This window comes from Oppia nitens, unplaced genomic scaffold, assembly GCF_028296485.1.
Source record: "Oppia nitens isolate AA-2021 unplaced genomic scaffold, nextdenovo-longstitch-racon4-pilon3 scaffold5_pilon_pilon_pilon, whole genome shotgun sequence".
NCBI classification, from domain to species: domain Eukaryota; kingdom Metazoa; phylum Arthropoda; class Arachnida; order Sarcoptiformes; family Oppiidae; genus Oppia; species Oppia nitens.
Window position 1 is genome coordinate 3184252 of NW_026533243.1, and position 21127 is coordinate 3205378.

The 21127-nt window shown below is 24.2% G+C and overlaps 2 protein-coding genes across 2 annotated transcripts in view; both read right to left on the reverse strand.

The window, feature by feature from the left end:
* LOC128961822 (toll-like receptor Tollo) overlaps positions 1 to 10612 on the reverse strand; it is a 50546-nt gene extending 39934 nt beyond the window's left edge. The window contains exon 1 of the mRNA XM_054308106.1: positions 10555 to 10612. The gene's annotated coding sequence lies outside the window, so the exon portion shown is untranslated. The remainder of the gene's footprint in view (positions 1 to 10554) is intronic.
* LOC128961485 (uncharacterized) lies at positions 1549 to 19403 on the reverse strand (the record flags this gene model as incomplete). Its single annotated transcript, XM_054307732.1, has 3 exons — positions 1549 to 1646; positions 18551 to 18664; positions 19079 to 19403. Coding segments are annotated over 3 exons (537 nt in total), but the record flags the coding sequence as incomplete, so codon positions are not given.
* Positions 19404 to 21127: the final 1724 nt, after the last annotated feature.

Consider the following 21127-nt stretch of genomic DNA (forward strand, 5'->3'; position numbering starts at 1 on the left):
TTCAACACAACTACACGTAAATAATATAAAAAAATTATATTAAATCGTGATTTTGTTCAAACTATCGTTATTATAGATACAAGAGAATGGGGTTTATTATTAGCAAAATGTGTATTTTAACTAATTATAAACTATATCATCGACTGATAACACATGTATTAACAATTTTTAAAGAAAACATCAAACTATTATTTATTTTATACATTATTTTTTTAAAATTTTAAACAAAATTCCTTAAAAAGTTCATTATATTTAACGCAACAATAATTAAGACACGATATGCTTACTAAATAAAAAAAAATTATTTGGGGAACGGGTAGGGATATTGTGTTGTTAGGTACCATCACCTCAACCATCAACTGATATAATAAAGGAGAATAAAGAACTGTTGTGGTAGTGATGATACCATAAGACATAAATGATATCTATGGCATTGAACTATATATAATCCCCGAGTCGATGATAACAGCCGTCACCAAATTGGTCCGCAAAAAACATAAGACACATATTTATTTTAATATAAAGTTGTCACTTATATCAATAGATTATGTTTAACAGTAAAGTCAGTCTCCTTTTTTCATATAAGAAAGTAAACTAAAGCAAACATTTCAAACTTGAAGCAAAAACATTCTGTATATACAGTGTATATATATATATATACTGTGTATATAAAAATCAAACAAAAATTTAAATATGTTTTTTAAGTGACAAAAATCCTTAACTTTAAACTGAAGTTATAAAATGCTTTTAGATATCACTAAATATGATTTCTATTATTTAAATGCATAATCATATACTATATATAATAGTAAAGGTATTTAAAGGGAGAGTCTCTACAAAAAAACAAAGACACTAATCTTTCTGACAATTTTTCTGTCAAATTAAGGCAATATTTCTTTTGTTATTTTTTTGTATTGCATATACTTTGCACAGACAAATAGCTTACAAATAATTTAAGCAAAAAAAATCATTTTTGAAAAAACAACAAATAAGGCTATTAAATGTCTAAGACTAATGTATATATATATATATATTAGTTCTCATAATTTATTAGTTATTAATTTAAATAACAATCTAGTAATTGGCATCCAGTTTATTTTATTGTTGCTATTATTATTGATCCGCCCCATTATAATTAACTTAACTAACATAATATTATATATACGTCATATAAGCATAATTTACTTAAAGGTCGTATAACTTTTTAAAAAACATTTAAAACCAGTGTCTCTGTTATCATATATTGAAATAATTTTTAGTTAAATGTGTAAATTCCTGTTGAAGTTTTTAACACAACTTTAAAAAAGTATAACAATTACTTCTTATTAACATTTTAAGTAAAACACTTGACTTAACCAATAATAAAGAGTAGTTTTCATTGTTATCATTTAGTTTCTAGTATTGTTTTTTAGCAATAAATGTAATTATAAATTGTAAATGATATGAGTAGAGCACCATTACTGTGAAAACATAAATTTATATATTGTATATAGAGTAGTACTGTAGTATTTATACTGTATAATGGGTAAAAAGAGGATTGTTGTAGCACTAGTATGCCTGGAGGACACACCAATAATTGGCATTCAATCCTATTTTTCTCAAACAACTGTTCCATATATTAGGCACCGCTATATTATCTCTGGTTTCTAAATAAAAACAATTACAATCATAATTATAATTATTTTAACTCAATTGCCAATAAAGTTGTTGCAAAAAACACAAGACTTTGAAATTACAAGAAAGAGAGAAAGAGAGAGAGAGAGAGAGAGAGAGAGAGAGAGAGAGAGAGAGAGAGAGAGAGAGGCTGTTGAGCGACTAATTAATGAGTCACTAAAATGATTATAAGTAGTTAATAGACATCAAATGAAAATAGTATTTGTAATAAAAATTTTCTACTTATTGATCCTTTTCACAAAAAAGTTTATATTTACTTTTAAATTAGCATAACTTTAATTTTAAAAATAAAATCAATAGCATATACAGTATTATAAGTTTCCTAATATAACAATGATTACATGTTTTAGGAAATTGAATTATAAATATACTGTACTTTTTAAGTTTAACAGCACTTTATTTTTCTTTTAAAAATTTATTTTTGTGCACTTTTTCAAGTCATTGAAATTCGTGTAATTTTCAACTAATTGACAACTCTAGACATTTGACTAACAATTTTCTCCACTTTACAGCTATTATTGAATTTTTTCAATATAAAAGGGTCTCTCCCTATCAGCTCTCTATCTTCAACTCTATAGTTAGCAAATAATTTACAGTCAAACAAACAAATAACTAAAGTTTGTATTAAAATACAACTTAAAAGCAAATGCATAAAAATAAAACTTAGTGTTTTCCACAATAAATGATAAAAATAATTCATTATTACAAAACATATTGAATATAATTTTTGATGTAATAGTAAGAACATCAATAATACTAAAAATAATAGAAATAATAATAATAATAATAACCAGACATAATATAATAAAAATAATATTGAAAAAATTAGTCTAAGGAATAATGAGTCAATCCTTATCCTATTGCATACCAGTCCCCAAATCCCTTAATAACAATATGAGCTAAAATATTAAACTATACCTAAAGGGCTATTTACAGCTCAATGTGTTGCAATGTTATGAGATATAACTTATGATATGTGGGATAAAAAGTAATTTGAAAATCTTCACTAAAAGCTAATAGTTTTGTGTCGGATCTCCTATTAGTTTTCTGATGGGAAAGTCATCACCAGCTTATTATAAGGTGTTTTCCATTATTTTATATATATCCATACATATGCTAAACTCTCACACAAATTGAACGTCAAAAATATTGAGAGGGAGAGACCCCTCCTAATCATTATATACTACAGCTATACTAATGTTACTCCAAAAATATGTGATATGTGTGTAATGTATTTTTGCCTTATAATGTATGCGAGCATTACTTGGAAATTAAGGTCCGACTGTCCGACCACTCAGTATAGCATTCAGGCGCTTCACGACTCAGACATAGCATATTAGTGGCAGACGTTTTGAGGAATACCATTAAAACAACACAACAACTCTACTAAACATGTAATGGCTTTTAGTTGAGCAGCCAGTGGTGCCCCTGGAGGTGCACTTATAACTGAAATGCGGGTCAAATTGGCGGTCACTCCACTTATTTGTCATCTCTTTCCCCAATCAGACCTTTAATACAATATAAGTCATATATATAAATGTATTTTAAGGGATAAATATGTGAGAGAATAGCGCCAAACAATTCATATCATATCACAGCCGATAGGAATGCAATAATAGCTGAGATATTTGTTTTTATATAAATAAATAGGTTTTACCAATATTTGTGATAATCCTAACTCTGGTGTGTTGTTTGTCTGGTATTTTTAGGCTATCAATCGGTGCTCTCTTTATACATACGATAATTGTCTATCTGTCTGTCGTCTCATAAATAAATATTTTAGTTATGACTGCAAAATGAGTGAGCGATGAGTGTATGCCAACTACTCCTATGATATCAAAAACGATGGTTTTATAAAGTGAGAGCCAAATGAATGCCACAAATATTTAGATAGGATTTCAATCAGTATTTTTTACTTCCAGTCTATTCTTGTCATAAATATTATAAGATATATACTGTATATAATATAGAGCTTATACTTATAGCTTAAAACATTTAATATCATTAGATTAAACAATAAATGCTAAGCATAATATAACATCAATTACAAAAATTCATGCAAACATACAGTAAAAATAATGATGATAATAAAAATTATTAAAATTTTGTCGCATATATAAAACGGTAATTTGTTTTGCAAATATAAATATTATAGAAATAATGAGAAATATTAAACGTCTTTCAATTTATTTTTATCTTTCACTCATTCACTATAATTCTCTTTCATAAATAATTAAATTATTCAATAATATTAATACTACAGTATATATAAATAATGTTTTATATTCTCAATGATATAAATGATATACAAGTTCTCTCTTACTATACGTATTGCTCACGAAAGTCCTTAATATAAGAATAGGACAAATATATATATATATATAAAAGACAGAAAATATTGAATTTGATATTAGAGTCATATAAATAAATAAACATTTAAGAGTAAAATAAAAACTCATTTAGACGTCCATACAATACAAACATACAAAAGTTTTGACAGAATATCTAAATATGTATTTCTCCTATTCATCAAATAAGTCAATAAAATAAACATTAGTTGTGATGACATTTAAATGAATTAAAATATACTTTTGAATAAATTTTCTTATATAATACTAAATATATAATATTTGGAAAAAGTTAAAAAAAATTATCATAACTTTTGATATAAATAAAATTCTATCATCCACTTCAATATAAATATATCAATCAATAATATCAATAATATTTATGTTATGAATGTTAAATAAGTTTACTATTTTATGAATTTGGCATTTATTATTAATATGACAAACACAACACAAAATAATTGCAATGTAACTCCATTTATATATCATATTAACACTTATTAGCAAACAATAACTAATAAAAAATAAAAACAAAAACAGTATTCATTTATTGTTATACTAATACATGACTTGTCACCAGAAAAAAATATTGTCTAACTTTTACTATTATTTATAAATATATTGATATATATATATATATATATATATGTGTGTATGTGTGAGGGCATTATTATGAGCACTCATGCAATTTATATCATTTAATAATAATAATAATACTCAGTATATATCCACACACTTTTGGTTGATTCGTGTATAAGCTCTTACTTTTTTTTGGCTAATATCTTGTAAACTGATAGACAAAGAGAGGGCAAAAAATCAATGGTTAAACTAATCAAGATATCAGACTTTCATTTTATTATTGATTACAAGCCAATCACACGATATATATACAGAACATACTGTATAATAATAATACTCGCGTTTTTGACGCTAACCGTAAGCATCAATTCATAATAACATTTTTTACTCTCTTTCATCTTTTTATACATTTTTCACCTTTAATTCAATACCTAATAAATATACTGTTTTATAATATTTTAAATATAATTATAGATCAAAATATAAGCAAATTTTATAGTAAAACAACGAAAAATATAATGTTTTACTTAAAGGCTCACTCACTTAATACTGGTCTCTCCCGTGGGGTATTAAATGCTATACTAAGCTATTTATAAATTTATATATAAAATTACATAAATTTCTGTGAAAAACATACGATCTATGTTTTGAACATAAAATTATTGATTATCTAAGTCTAGTGTCGACTCTTTTATTGTTTTGCTTGTGTTGTACTGTCGTCTTATATAATGTCTTATATTTATACTTTAGATGTAAAAAGTGGAGACTTATCAGTAAAACATCAAAAGTGTAGAGAAGTAGTGGATAAAAGTGAATAACACAAGAAAAGTGATAATAACAAAAACAACTCAACTCTAACAGCAATAGTAGTGATGGATCATAACATACATATCACACATTTATATATAACCCACCGGTGCTCTAACAGTGTTATTGGCTCTAAATGATGTGAAAATTGATGAATAGATAGCAAAAACATAGACAAAAAGCAAAAAAACTAAAAGAAAGTAAAAAACATAACTTATTTTATAAGAAGGGATAGAAATGTATACTATTTTTATGTGTCGATGCATAACATGGGAAGGCGTTGTAATCAGAATCTCTCTCTCTCTCTCTCTCTCTTTCTGTATGTCTTTCTCTCTGAACTCTATGTTTGAAAAATGTAAGCAAAGAGAGTAAAGTGAGACAAAGTTGAGTAAAAGCTATGATCTAATGATACCCAAAGGACTCTGAGAAAAGACGAGTGAAAAAACATCTAAAAGTTGGTTGAGTTTTGTCACACTTTTATTCAGCGATTGTGAACACAATACACGATATGCTGTTTAATGACATTTTTTTTGTCTCAGTTGTGATTCATTCGTAGCTTTCATTCACTCATTCATTGTTGTAATTATTGTGTGATATGAAAGACTTGTTCAAAATAGATACCATCAAAACAATTGAAACGACAGATTGATAGACAAAGACATCAAAGTTTTTATCTTAAAATAAACTTTGTTTTAATTGCAGCTATTTTTCCTCACATTTATCTAACAAATGCTTTGGCTATATATCAAATATAAACTATGGCTATAAAATACATATACAATATTGATGTTTATGACTATTGCCATTAGCTATAGGATGTAATACATAAAGTAAATTTAAGCAAAGCAATTATTTATTGAAAGCTATTTTGTTGTTTTGTGTATACAAATAATAATAATAATATCTTTCAAATGTCGTCAATTGATAATATATGAACATTATGTTTGGTGACAGGCATTTATTAAATGTAAAAACTGATATATACAGTATAAAATTATCAATACAATAAAGCACAATAAAGTCAACATTTTTTAATCTATTATCCAATATATATATATATATATATATATATATATATCACTGAATAATAAAAATATTCACCAAATTGTATATATGATAACCTAATATACTTTACTGTATATATAATAACCAAAAATCAAGCGATCAATCGCGATGATACACACATAACATTTATGATACTGTAAGGTAACGGTGCTATATTGCATCAGTTATACAGTATATCATCAAAACTATGGCTTAACATTATGTGGATATACTGTATAACATGGTTTAGAGTGCGTGATCTGAAAATTACATTATCGGAGAGCATTGACGCTCTCTTTCAATGTATTCAATATATACAACAATAACAAAAAGTAAAAAGACATACAATATATGATAAAAAATTATATATCAGGCAATTGATGGTCGGAATAGTATTAACTAAACGCTCAAGAATTCATGTATTTCCGTAATTATTGATCTCTTCTTTTATTATCAAAATATTATTATTAATAATAAAAAGCTTATGAGAATTGATACACTAATATCGTAAAAATATAAATACAATGTTTTTAGCATATTTTTATAACAAGATTTGTTTTACGTCCACACCATACATAAAACTATATACTCGTAACATATTATATTAGTTAGTAATGCAATAATAAAAATGTTTATTATTGCTATTAATAATATATATTTCCGTACAGAATATTTTATAGCTTGAGTTAGTCCTAATAACAGTAAAATCCGATTCATTGACAAAACACACACAGACAGAGAGAGAGAGAGAGAGAGAGAGAGAGAGAGAGAGAGAGAGAGAGAGAGAGAGAGAGAGAGAGAGAGAGAATGGCATAAAATAATCAACAAAATAATAGTAGTTTTAGTAGTGGAAAAAATTGTTGGTTTTTAAAGCTATCGACAAAATGAAAGAAGCAGTGAATGCCATTCCTCTTTGGTTATATTTATACATATAATATACTATGTACAGTATATATATATATATATATATATATATAATTTATATATATATATACTCACAATTATATGAAAATGTGTGTTGAATTAAAATAGTACAGTGCAATGTGCCCAATGAGCCCAGGTGGCCGCACCCAATAAATAGATTGCTGCCTATTAACCGCTCAGTTATTATCATAGATTTAATTTCTTAATGTTTACACTTTAGTTGTCATTACTCGGGCAGAGAGTATGGGAAAGGGAGCAAAAACAGACTTATGTTATTCGGTATTAATGGTTAGGCGAGAGAATCAATAGATTTATATGTATTGATATCAAAAAAATATAAAACGCCTGATTTGTGCAATCATTTATTTAATACCAATAATTTTATTATTATATAACTAATAATATATACACATAAAGCTAATAGCAATTAAATATAATATGAAAGACCATTTAATATACTAAATATTAGCAGTGATTGCTATTTCATGAAATACTTTGGCAAATGAGTGACACATTTCTTCACTAAATTATTTCACATTTTCGGTGATATTTGGCTTTAGTGTTAAGTGTTTTATACATATCTATAGATACGATTAATATTATTATTATCATTATTAGTAGTATTAGCAGCATTGGTGTTATGGCACAGAGCTTAGGGGATGGTTAGCTGAGTAATATGTGTGCGTAGACTGACATTTATATACATTAAGTGAGCAAATTTTTTTCAACACCAATCCTCACAAATACACTGAGTTAGAGATATGTCTTAAAGTCAGTCATAACTTATGATTAGTTGTTTTTCATGACTTACGGCACACACACTTACATCCGTAAGAATATATAAAAACACTTTCTTATATGTGGTGTAACTATGAATTCATAGTCATTATTATCATTTCACAATTGATGGACCACTTTCTTGGAGGGTATGTCAGTGCGGAAAGTATGTGTGGGGACAATGAGTTTAGTAGTAAAGTATATAAGCAATGGAACGTAAGATATGAAGTCAAATACACCAACCCTGGTATAGTATATATAAAATATATAGTGTGTGCACCTCTTATTGTTATATGAGGTGAATAGAGTACCCATTTTTTTGTGGCGAATAGCACAGGGAGTTTTCCAAACTCATATTTCATCCCATCCCATGGTTAAATAGTTTTCAAAAAAAAATTCAAAAATAACACATATTTTCACCTCAAAAAAAATGTTATAAAATAATAATATTATTTTTAGTTCAAACGGACATGAAATTTAATACTTAATATTTAATTAGAAATTAAATATTATTACAAAACAAAATTTATTTACTTTCTTTTATTTTATTGCATCTCTAACTCATTTGTCGGATCAAATGGTTTAGCTTATATAGTAATGATATAATAATATGATTTATTCATAAATAATATGAAATGAATTATGATTATATTGAATCTCTGAAAATTAGGTTTATTATGCAATTTTATATTCAAAAGCTTAGGTTGTCATACAGTACTAAACATTAATGTTAAATAAAGTGTAGGGGTATATAGTATAAGTAGATTTGCACAGGGATTGTAGTCAAACAACGTTAACTACCTATTATAGCAACAAAAAATATACAATACATTAGTAATTGAAATTAAATATTATATAATAATCATTGTTATAATGAATCCACACATTTCATCAATAATGACTTTCATAACTCTAATTATAATTTACATACATCTCTCTCTCTCTCTCTCTCTCTCTCTCTCTCTCTCTCTCTCTCTCTCTCTCTCTCTAATCTAAAAAAACTTTACCATATATTTGATAGACTATATATGGCTATCATTTTAATGACAGCACACATTATATTTAGTTTGTTATATAAGTAAAAACACAAATAATAAGGAAATTTTGTTTTTTATATTTAAAAGACTCCGATATATGCCTACGCCTTATATAAAAATGAAGATTAAGGGCCCAAAACATGGCATTCCTTCGTGTGCTTCGTGTGCAACAACAAGACGTCCCAACTTTGGTGGTCAACAACACCAAACAAAGAGAGAGACAATGAGATGATAGTAATGGTGAGCACTGGGATTATACTGTATTTATATCAAATGTATACTATAATACATGTTTATATATACTTTACATTTTAAAGGTATTACTTATTGGTATAAATCTATGTTAAAATGGTATTCACAAAAAACCTCAAGAATTAAGAAATAATACAATTAAATCATAAATGAATGTTTGAATTGAGAGTAAGTTTTAAAAACATTTTTATTGAACACAAATTGTTGAGAGACTTAAGTTTGTGACCATTTAAGACACGCCAATGAGTTTATACAATGTTTAAAGAAAAGTCATTGAGAGACACATATTGAGTGAGTGATTGGGAAAATAGCTTTAAATAGTTTGGTCCCAGCATTTCATGTGGTGTCAGACCCAATGTTTACAATAGTGGCAATGCCTGAGCCCATTGGGAACCTAGAGTTATATGGCTCTCAAATTGCATGTCTTTAGGTTTTCCATAAAAATGCGGATCTCTTTTAAAGAAAAACACTTAAAGCAGTGGACGAGAAAAATAGCGTTTAGTTATATATATTAGGGATTTCGATACGGATGGTCGATAGGGGGACCACTTTGGGGAATGTCTGCTCAGGAGATACAACTTTGCCAGACTTAGGAGCAAAAATAACTTATTATATTATACTATAATTCAATGGATAAAAATATTTATTGCGAGAGAAAAGTGCTGTAAAAACTTTATGATTTAATAGGATCTATAAAACAAATGCAAACCTAATGAAAGTGGGATTTAAGTAATAAATGAAAGTTAAAAAATAAAATAATTGAAACATATTATTGATGTATAATATATTTTAATATGTTTTTATCTACATATTGATAATTTTATTACTCATTCCAATAAAAAATATCTACAAAATAATTGTTGAAATGTTTATGATTTCAGTCATATGTTTAAATTAAAAATTATATATATATTTGTGTAATTTCCATATAAAAATCTATTTAGTTTAAATATAAATTTATATATTATGTAATATGCAAATATACTGTAGATTCAACTTAATAGATTTTATAATATAAAATATATAAAACATATGTGCTTTATATCATAAACAGTATCATTGATATGATTTACAAGTTAGATATGAAAATATTAATGTTTTTTAATACATACCATAATTTATATGTAATATAGTCCATGAGTCCAAGTTTTGTGTAATCAAAAATATTTTTGATGATTTGTTTATTATTATTAATAATAAGGAATATTTTCACCAAGTCAATTTAGTTTATAAAAAAATTGTATATTCCTATTATAATAGGGAAACAATTACACATCAATTATTTCAATAATAGTTTTCATATAGCATTTAAAAACTGCTAATAAATTTTTTTATACACATTTAAAAATATAGTTAATTTGTTTTTTTAATAAACGGTACTAATGTTAACTTGATGAGTTTATTAATATTTATAATGAAGATAATTATATCATTTATTTGTTAGCTGATTATTATTAAATAATAATTTGATATAAATTTTGATAATTTTATAAATATTATATACAACTCACAAACATAGTCTCACAAATAGTTTTGCCATAGGATTCACACACTTTCACAATCCATACAAAACTTTATACATTATATGCTTTTACAGTAAAATATACACATATTTCTGCATTCCTGTCAATGTATGTCTTGTTATATGAAAATTATATTAGAATCAGATGTTAACAGTTTTACAGCTAACAGACAACTGGTTGTGTAGTAGTTGTCTACCAGTGCTCCACACAAGTGGTGTTTCAAGAGTCGAGCTCTGGACTCATTCAACTGAGACTGTGGAGTATAATAGAGAGGCTAACCAAAACATTTTACATAAACCAAACCAAACTGAAACCGTTTAATAAATACCAAAATCATATTGTTTTTATCATATTACCATGCTAATTATTCATATTATCATTTATATAAATATATAAACTATAATTTTAATATAAACATTGAAAATACTTTATTATTTAATATAACTCATATCATTACATTTATCACAATATTTTTTTTTATAACTACTTTAATTTTATAAAATATATTTAATTAAAAATGTTATTTATTGCAATAATTTAAATGAAAAATCTTTATATTAAGATAGAAACTAAAACTTTTAGTTAAACGGAAACCAAAATGTATTAATAAAACAAAACGGAAATCTAAATCCTAAAACCGAAACCGTCTAAAAACAGTTTTCTGTTTCAGTTTCAACGGTCCAACCAAACCGAATCGTGTTTGGGTTCAGAACTCTAGAGCACAGGGCTGTTGTGATCATACATTTTAGTGAAACTACTTCAAGAAAAGATTGTAAAATATCTAAACTAAAAATAATAACAATTAATAAAACACAATATTATAATAACTTCCCAATAAAATTATAGATGAATTGTATGATCATTTTTGAGAGTTGCCTGGTCAAATTTTGATAATTTTAAAAATTATTTATTTATTATTTCAATAATTTTACTAATTTTAATATCTTCTACAACTTTGTCTAAACAATCTTCTACCAAATGTTTGATTAAACCGGTTTTATTTCTATCATACAATACAAATGCTATACAAATGGTATAATACAATAGATTTAAGTTTGAGAATTAGTGAATACAATAAAAACCGGTATTAATCGTGAAATAGCCAATTGTCTGCATCTTATATAAGGGTTAAACTAAATATTTGATTTTATTTGCTTTTAAATATATTTAGAATATATTATATAAAATTATATAATTTTATGTAAATACTAATTACATAACTTATATTTTAATAGATTTCACCCGAACTTAACTAATAATATAACCAAAAATATAACATTTAGCTAAATATATTTTAATTACTGGCACTTATGATACATGATGTACAGTATTACACATAATAATACACACACATCTACAAACAGGTATATATTTTATTGTTTGTTAGGGTTGGCAAATTGCTGTGAAATATTTTATCAATGAAATTTAAGGTTACTTTGGTAATTAATTTTTAAATAAAGCTTCTATACATATAATTTTTATATTTTATAATTATTACTTCCAGTTAAATTAATTGTTTTAATTATTAAATAAATAACAGTAAAAATGACTTTTTTAGTAAATATAAAATAGTAGAGATATTTGTCTCGAAATTTCTTAAGTTATAATACAGATATCAAATATAAATGAAATGAATAAATAAAGAGATTAAACATTAAAATTTTAAAAATTTGTCTAATTTCAATAGTATTTTATTGCTAAATTTTTTTTATAAGTGATGCTTTATATAATAATTTACTTTAAATACTTTTTATTTTTTAATTTACCATAATTTACATAAATTACAAAACTAACAACCATACTGTTAATATAAACTAATATAGTATATGCTTTATACAGTTCTATACACTTAGCTTTACTATAGAGAAAGTTAATGCTTTTTTATAGTAGAGATACAGGTATATCATAACTTGAGAGTATATAAGCATAACTTCTTTAAACATTATAAGGAATGGCATTTAAATTAATATGATTTCATGAGGTAATGGTAGTAACATAATAAACATTGTATGTATTTTTTAGAGAAGATATAAATATAAGTATAGTGACCAACTGTACTGTAAAGTAAAAAGTAGAATTCAAGAAATTTTTTGAAAATGTTTTGTATAATACTATTACACAGTATCTTAAAATTAGATTATAAAAAGAATTTTTTATTTTTTATTGACATATTTTTTTCATTTAATAAATAAAATTAATATTATTTAATAACAACAAAAATAGTTTAGTAGTTGTGTTAATATTAAAACTTACAATCTGTATGACTATTTGTATAACTAATATTGTATATGTATTTTAATTAGTTATATTATAGTTTTGCAGGACACTTACATTGTCCCGGGTCACTAAATTTAGTAACTTCATTAAAAGTAGATACTGTCCCGGACTGTCCGGGACGGCTGATCCCTCTAAATAGGAGAGTGATGTTGGTTCACGAAATAAGGTGTGTAAATACTGTATATAGATATATAATATAATATATGAAAACTTATATAAGTAGAGTTAGACTGTACTACCATTGGACGACCTTCACTGACACAGTACCGGCTTTTTCCATGTTTTCTCTCACAGTTTTTTTTAAAATTTTATTACCAAACCTTAGATTTGGGTTTGAAATACATTGCAATAACTCCAACACTAAGATATAGCCTCAAGAATCTGTTGATAAATAATTTATGAATAGTATGTATGGATAGTATGTATGGATAGTATGGCACACATATTATAATAGATAGTTTAGGATGAGTGCGATAGTCTTTTTCCTTTTATTGAATTGACCATGCACAAATGGGTAATATTACAATCTACCCAGGCATGTATGACAATAGCAAACAACATAGTATAGGTTACAGTGAGATAGGCTATGAAAAACAGAGAGAGAGAGAGAGAGAGAGAGAGAGAGCAAAGGCAAAGTAGACATCTCCTCTCATATGAGCTTCAAATTTATCTGTTTAGTGAATATAATATACAAAATGAATAGAAATAACTTATATTTCAAATAAGAGAAAAAATGCAAGAAATGAATAATAAGTTTGAATTGTAAAGAGAAATGTATTAAAAAATATAAAAAAATAATATTTTGTATTTCTTTTGTGTTGTTAGGACTAAGATATGATATTATAGTCATATTGTGTATGCGTTTGTATATTTCATTGTAGTTTTACTTATTATTATTTTTTGTATTCAATTTTTCTCAATATTATTATTGTGAAAACCAAGGGAACTGTAGATTCGTGAGGGGTGCGCACCGGTATTTGTACTGTATATGTTTATATTTAAATTTTTATATTAGTATGTTATACACTGTGTTCAATATGTACACAAACATATAGTTATTATTGTTGTCACTAATACCACACAGCCGTATGACTGACTAACCGGTGGTAGAGTTTTTCAATTAAACATATTTTTCTGGTCTAAGATATTATCGACATAAATGCTTATTTGTTATGAATATGTTGTGTCTATCAGTACTATCATATCTATTGAACTGTACAGTTGTATGAGTTGTGAGGCCAACCATTAACACAGGTAATGGTATATTATCAGCAATATAGCGATGAACTGAACAGATATTTGTTATTTGCTTTATCTTTTATATTTGCGGTGAAGACTTATAATTATAAACAACAAGTATTTCTTAAGAGAGATTATATGTCATTCGTTTGTTTGCAGGGAATGGCAAATAAATTTACATATAAGTGATAATGAAATGTTTGACCCGTCTCTCACAATATCAATATCCCTGTTCACTTCAGCACAATAATAATTTAATAATAATAATAATAATAATAATAATAATATGACATCCCTAAGTTCATGACTTGTGCAAACTTTAAGCATTATATTTATATTTGAAAGGGAAAAGGCATTCAATTATTTTTTGTTCATAGGATTTGTCAAGAATTTGCTATTTATTTGTAAAATAATAGATTACTTTTATTATTGCTTATAAGTTATAACTATTATATTTTATGTGTACTATACATACAATTTTTTATTATAGCTCATTGCAAACATTTGATTACAAACATTATATTATAAAAGATTTTTTTATAACTTTTCTGTGAGAATAATGTTTTATAATAATAATGCGATAAACAAATATTGCATTTATTTAATAATAATAAAATTTCATTGTAAACTTATGAATATAAAAAAATTTGCTTTTATATCAATTTTAATACTGATTCGTGAAATATAATACTGTATAATAAAAAATGAATTTAATTTAAGAAACAAATATTTTTTGATGCAATTTATTTGTTTAAAAGTACTGTAGTTAAACCATACATTACAATCGTATTTACAAATATTGTTAAAACTAAATGATTGTAAAAATGTTTTATTGAAATCAAAAAATGTTATTTTAGAAAGAATTGACTGAATATTCCGACAAAAGATTTCTAAGAAAAATATATATTTATTTTTTGTTCACATATTGTTTGCAGTTTATAATAAAAGGGAAATTTTTTCTTTTAAAAAACTCTTATAAATAATTCAAATACAAATTGTTTTTGCTTACAATGCGAGATAAAATGAAAGAGAGAAAGAAATAAATGCAAAGTTAGGAATATTTTTAAATATTTTGATTGTATATCACAAACCATATGGAAATTATAACACTAAATATTACTAAAAAATGTAAAAATAAAAAATAACCATAAAATCCACAATTTTTAAAAAATAGTAATTACATGCAAATGAATAACTATTTTGCAAATAAAATATTATAGTATATACTAATTTGTCAAAAATACTAAAATAAAAATACAATATTTTATGACTTATTAATGTAAAAAATTTATAAACAAAACATTTTCTTTTATATATTAACTTATTTCTCAACACATCTTTCATTAAGTTTAATAAATAGGAAACTAAAATTTGATTTTTTATTAGTTTTTATTAAAAAAACAAATAAATAAAACTCTTGTTAATGCAAAAAATAACTTATTTTATTGCTATAGTCTATAGATGTAAATTCAATGTAAACTTATCAGTAATGAAATTCAATGTTTACACATTTGAGTTTATAAAATCTAGTGAAGTAAATGTAATAATTATAATTATAATAGCCTTTAGTATAAAATTCAATGTATAATAATAGTAAACATCAAAATATCGCCTTTTCTTATATGTCATCAAAAATAAAATCTCATATATAATGATAAAGTTAAAACTTTTTACATAAATAAAACATAAATAATGTTTGAAAATAATTTGCTATTTTAGTCGGCAATTTTTATTTATTTTTTCATTTAATATTATAACTACAATTGTATGGATAAGAGATGGGTTTTCAAATAAAAAGCATACTTTCAATAAAAAAGGAAATAATAAACAAAAAGTTATTATAATTTATATTTTGTTATTTATAATTAAGTACACTATGAATTAAAATATATAAAATATATTGGTACATACAACATGTACAGTAAATACCTGTATAACTTATATGTTATACCTATATAAGCAGTATAAAAATCATGACATAATTTTAATTTTTAGCTCCGGGTCTTTAAATCAAATCTTAGACTACATTATCCATTAGTGGAGAGAAAGGGTTTACACAAAAGCATAATAAAAGTTAAAGAATAAGAAAATAACTGAGAATTTACAGACAACACAACACATCCTAAAACAAAACAAAAAAAATAAATAATTTATTCTTGACTATTGAATAATATAGTAATATATATTAAAATAGTAAAATAATATTAATACTTGAAAGCAAAATAAAACAAAATAAAACTCAATGCATCTCTGAGGCGCAGATGGTGACCAGGAAACTATTACTCACACATATTGTACATTATATACTATTGTATAAACTATTATTTATAAAAATAATATATATATAAAAATATTTATCATTACTAGTCAATGGTATAACATCTCATATAAATATGATGGTTAAGGATGAGAGCAATGTGTTTGCAATATTACCAGTATTTAGAAAAAACTGCAAAAATTTATTGTTCAACACAAACGACCCCAAAAAAGTAAAAAATAAATAAAAACTTTTTTATGTGCTTTTGTTTGCATTTCATTTTCTTTATCATTTTATTTATTGATGATTATTATCCATAATTTTTTATATATCTTTACTCCACTTTTAAAATTCTTTATTTTTCCAAATTCTTAACTTAATATATATTTTTATTATTATTATTGTGTTGTTATTGTTGTTGTTTTTGAATTGTATTGAACAGCAAAATGGATAGAAGTTTTTTTCATAAGATTATTACCTATTGTTCGTTAAATAATATATATATTATTTTGTTAAATATTTCTATCGTTACATAATAACTGAGACTAATAGGCAAAAGTGCAGACCAGACAGTGACGGACACTTGACTATAGTAAAGGCACTGCGCTTATTATGAACTGTTTGTTTGCATACCTTTCCATTTCATTTAGTCTTTTATAATGATTTTTAGTGAGAGAAAAGGGATATCTTTTGTTGAATTTATTGTATTCATTCAAAAAAACTTATATTAAAAAAAATATATTTATTATTTACAATAGTTTTAGTGTAAATATAGAAATATAATGTTAAATAAAATTATATACTAGAAAACAATATTAAAATGCAATTTAATGTAAATGTAGATATTGTATATTAATTTCAAATTAGTTTATGGAGAACACTGTTATTAGCAATACTAATCTCAAACAAAAATTTAATATTCATGAGAAAAGATTTTAAAAAATAAATAAATTTGTTTTCAACTTAAACTAAAATCTTTCGTCTTTTTCCTTTACCGAAGGCTATTACGAAACCATAAAGTAATGAGTATTTGTGAGAAAAATTACTTTATTTTATTATTATATTTACTAAAGATATTGTTGTTTTGTATTATTGAATATTTATTTTTGTAAATACTTACTGTAATAGTAATAATAATAATATGCGAATAATAAGTCTATCTTTCTTTTATCAACAAAACAATGATTTAATTGCATTTCAGTCACTCATCACTCAAAGTATTTAAAATATATATATATATAAAATTTACAGTAAGTTTTTGCTTACTTTTATGGTTGAAAACACTTATCAATCACTAAACTAGTGATAATGTGAACGATAGGCCATCGTTTCGCTGATACCACTGATCAGCTTGGTCACCACATATGCACTGGTATTTTTTAGCTACCAGTGCTGTAAGCGATACGGGAGGTCGGCAGGGGTTGAGTGGACATGTGTTATAGTTTGTGAACTTTTTTATTACTTAATTCACATATCAGTAATATATATATATATATTTATATTTAAATTGTTATAAAAATGTCTAATGTTTTCAAAAAATATATATCTAAATAGCTTCGCCAACATAACTAGCCCTTTAAGGGCTAGTTTGGCAAACATTTTAATTATTAATTAGCGATAAATAAGTACTGGGAATACATGTTTTACTATTTTGTTGGTCATTCATAAGATTAATATTTTTAATTTTGCATTTTTCAATATAAAAACTCTCTAAAAAATATCTTGATCTTTTATTTTTTTCATTATAAATAATATTCGGATAATCAAAGTTAATGTTATGACTAGTTAATCTAACATGGTCAGCTACATTACTTTTTATATAATTATTATTTATTGCTTTTTTATGTTCAATAATTCTATCAGATAATTTTCTACATGTAGTGCCAATGTATTTAAATGAACAGTCTATACAATCTAATTGGTAGACTATATTATTTTTATTTAATAAAGTTAACGGATTTTTGTTTAATAAATTTTTTATTGTCAAACCTTTTTTAAATACAACATTTATATCATAATTTGCTAAAATTTTCCTTATATTTTCACTTAAATTTTTATAATAAGGGATTGAAATAGTTTTGGTGATATCAAATTTATTTTTATCTGACAAATTATTATTGTTTTTATTTAAACATTTATCTATAGTTTCATTTATTATTTTTTTAGGAAAATTGTTTTCTATTAATGCTTGTTTTGTAATATTTAATTCATCTTTTAATTTCTCATTAGGATTTGTTAAACTAACTGCTCTATTAACTAGTGTATTGATTATACATTTTTTGTTTTGTATTGATTGATGAGATTTAAAATCAATATATCTATTAGAATGTGTAGGTTTGCGGTATACGAGTGTATCTATAGATTCATTATTTTTTATAAGTTGTACATCTAAAAAATTTAGTATATTATTAATTTCATATTCTATAGTAAATTGAATATTACCAATAGATTTACCAATTTTATTAATGTGAAATAAATATTTTTCAACATATCTTTTGTTTATAATTAAAAAACTATCATCAACAAAAAATTTTAAAAAACTAGGTTTAAAGTTACAATTATTTAAAGATAATTCAAATATATAACTAACTAATGTTTCTGCTAAAACTGGAGACAGATTGCAACCCATAGGGGCTCCCGATTTTTGGATATAAAATTTATCATTAAATGTAAAACAATTATTAAACATACAAAAGTTTATCAAAATTATAATATTATTTACATCTAAATTAGTTCTATTAGATAGTGTATTGTCGTTTAATAATTTGTTTTTAATTAATATTAATGTAAAATCTAAAGGAATATTTGTGAATAAATTAATAATATCTAAAGAAATCATTATTTCATTGTTTTTAATTTTTTGTGATTTTATTATATTTGCAAATTGTTTAGAGTCTTTTAATGTGTATAAGCTATTACGTAATGTAGGTGTAATAATGTCACTTAAATATTTTGCTAATTTTGAACAAGGGTGATTAAAATAGGGGATAATTAATCTACCTGGATTATTTTCTTTATGAATTTTTATTAAAGCATATAAATTAGGTATATTGTAATAACTTGGATATATATAATAATATTCATTTCTATTTAATAAATTTTTATTTTTAAGATCTCTTAATATATTTTTAAGTTTGTTTGCAATTGTGTTAATATTATTAGTGTCAATAATACTGTATATTTTTTTATCATTTAAAATATTTTCTACTTTACTTATATAGTCTATTTTATTTAAAATAACAGTTTTATTGCCTTTATCGGCATATGTTATGACAATATCATTATCATTTTTTAGTTTATTTAAACTAGTTATTTGTTTTTTTGTTAGATTAGGTTTTATTGATTTATAATTTTTTAATTTATTAATTAAATTTATTCTAATATTTTCTAAATCTGGTTTATTTTGAATTAAATTTTTTAATTTACTTTCTATATTAGATATAAACTGTTCAGGTATAATTTTGTTTGGCACTACTTGAAACTTAGGATCTAAACTTAAAATATATTGCTCATCATTATTAAAATGTTTATTAGATAAATTAACTATCCATTTTGAATTATTATTATTATTATTATTTATTTTATTATTATTAAATATATTATTGTTTGATAAATACAATTGAGTATTTAATAATTTATTGAATTTATTTTTTTGTCTCATTCTAATTTTTGATTTTAAATTTTTACAATATTTAATATTTCTAGATTCTATTATATTTAACATATTTTTTGGTAATAAATAATTAAGAGATTTAAATTTTAGATTTGCTAGTCTGTAAAACTTTTTTAGTTTGTATTTACAAACATTTATCCTATTTTTTATAAAAATTAAACTACAAATTTTAGCAGCTCTTATTGAGCTAGGGTATTTATCATTAGATATTACTTGTAAACTTTTAGGTATAATTTTATTTTCATAGCATTTTTTATTAAAAGTAAGGTGTTCACGGTACTTAACTATTTTAAACATGTCTCTCTCCCATTGCCTGCACCTCCGTATGCCGTCCATACCGTAATTGGTTTTAATCAAATTATTAATAGAATCACTCATAACTTTTTAGTTGTTTTCACAATTTTAATAAAATTTACAGTAAGTTTTTGCTTACTTTTATGGTTGAAAACACTTATCAATCACTAAACTAGTGATAATGTGAACGATAGGCCATCGTTTCGCTGATACCACTGATCAGCTTGGTCACCACATATGCACTGGTATTTTTTAGCTACCAGTGCTGTAAGCGATACGGGAGGTCGGCAGGGGTTGAGTGGACATGTGTTATAGTTTGTGAACTTTTTTATTACTTAATTCACATATCAGTAATATATATATATATATTTATATTTAAATTGTTATAAAAATGTCTAATGTTTTCAAAAAATGTGTCGCTA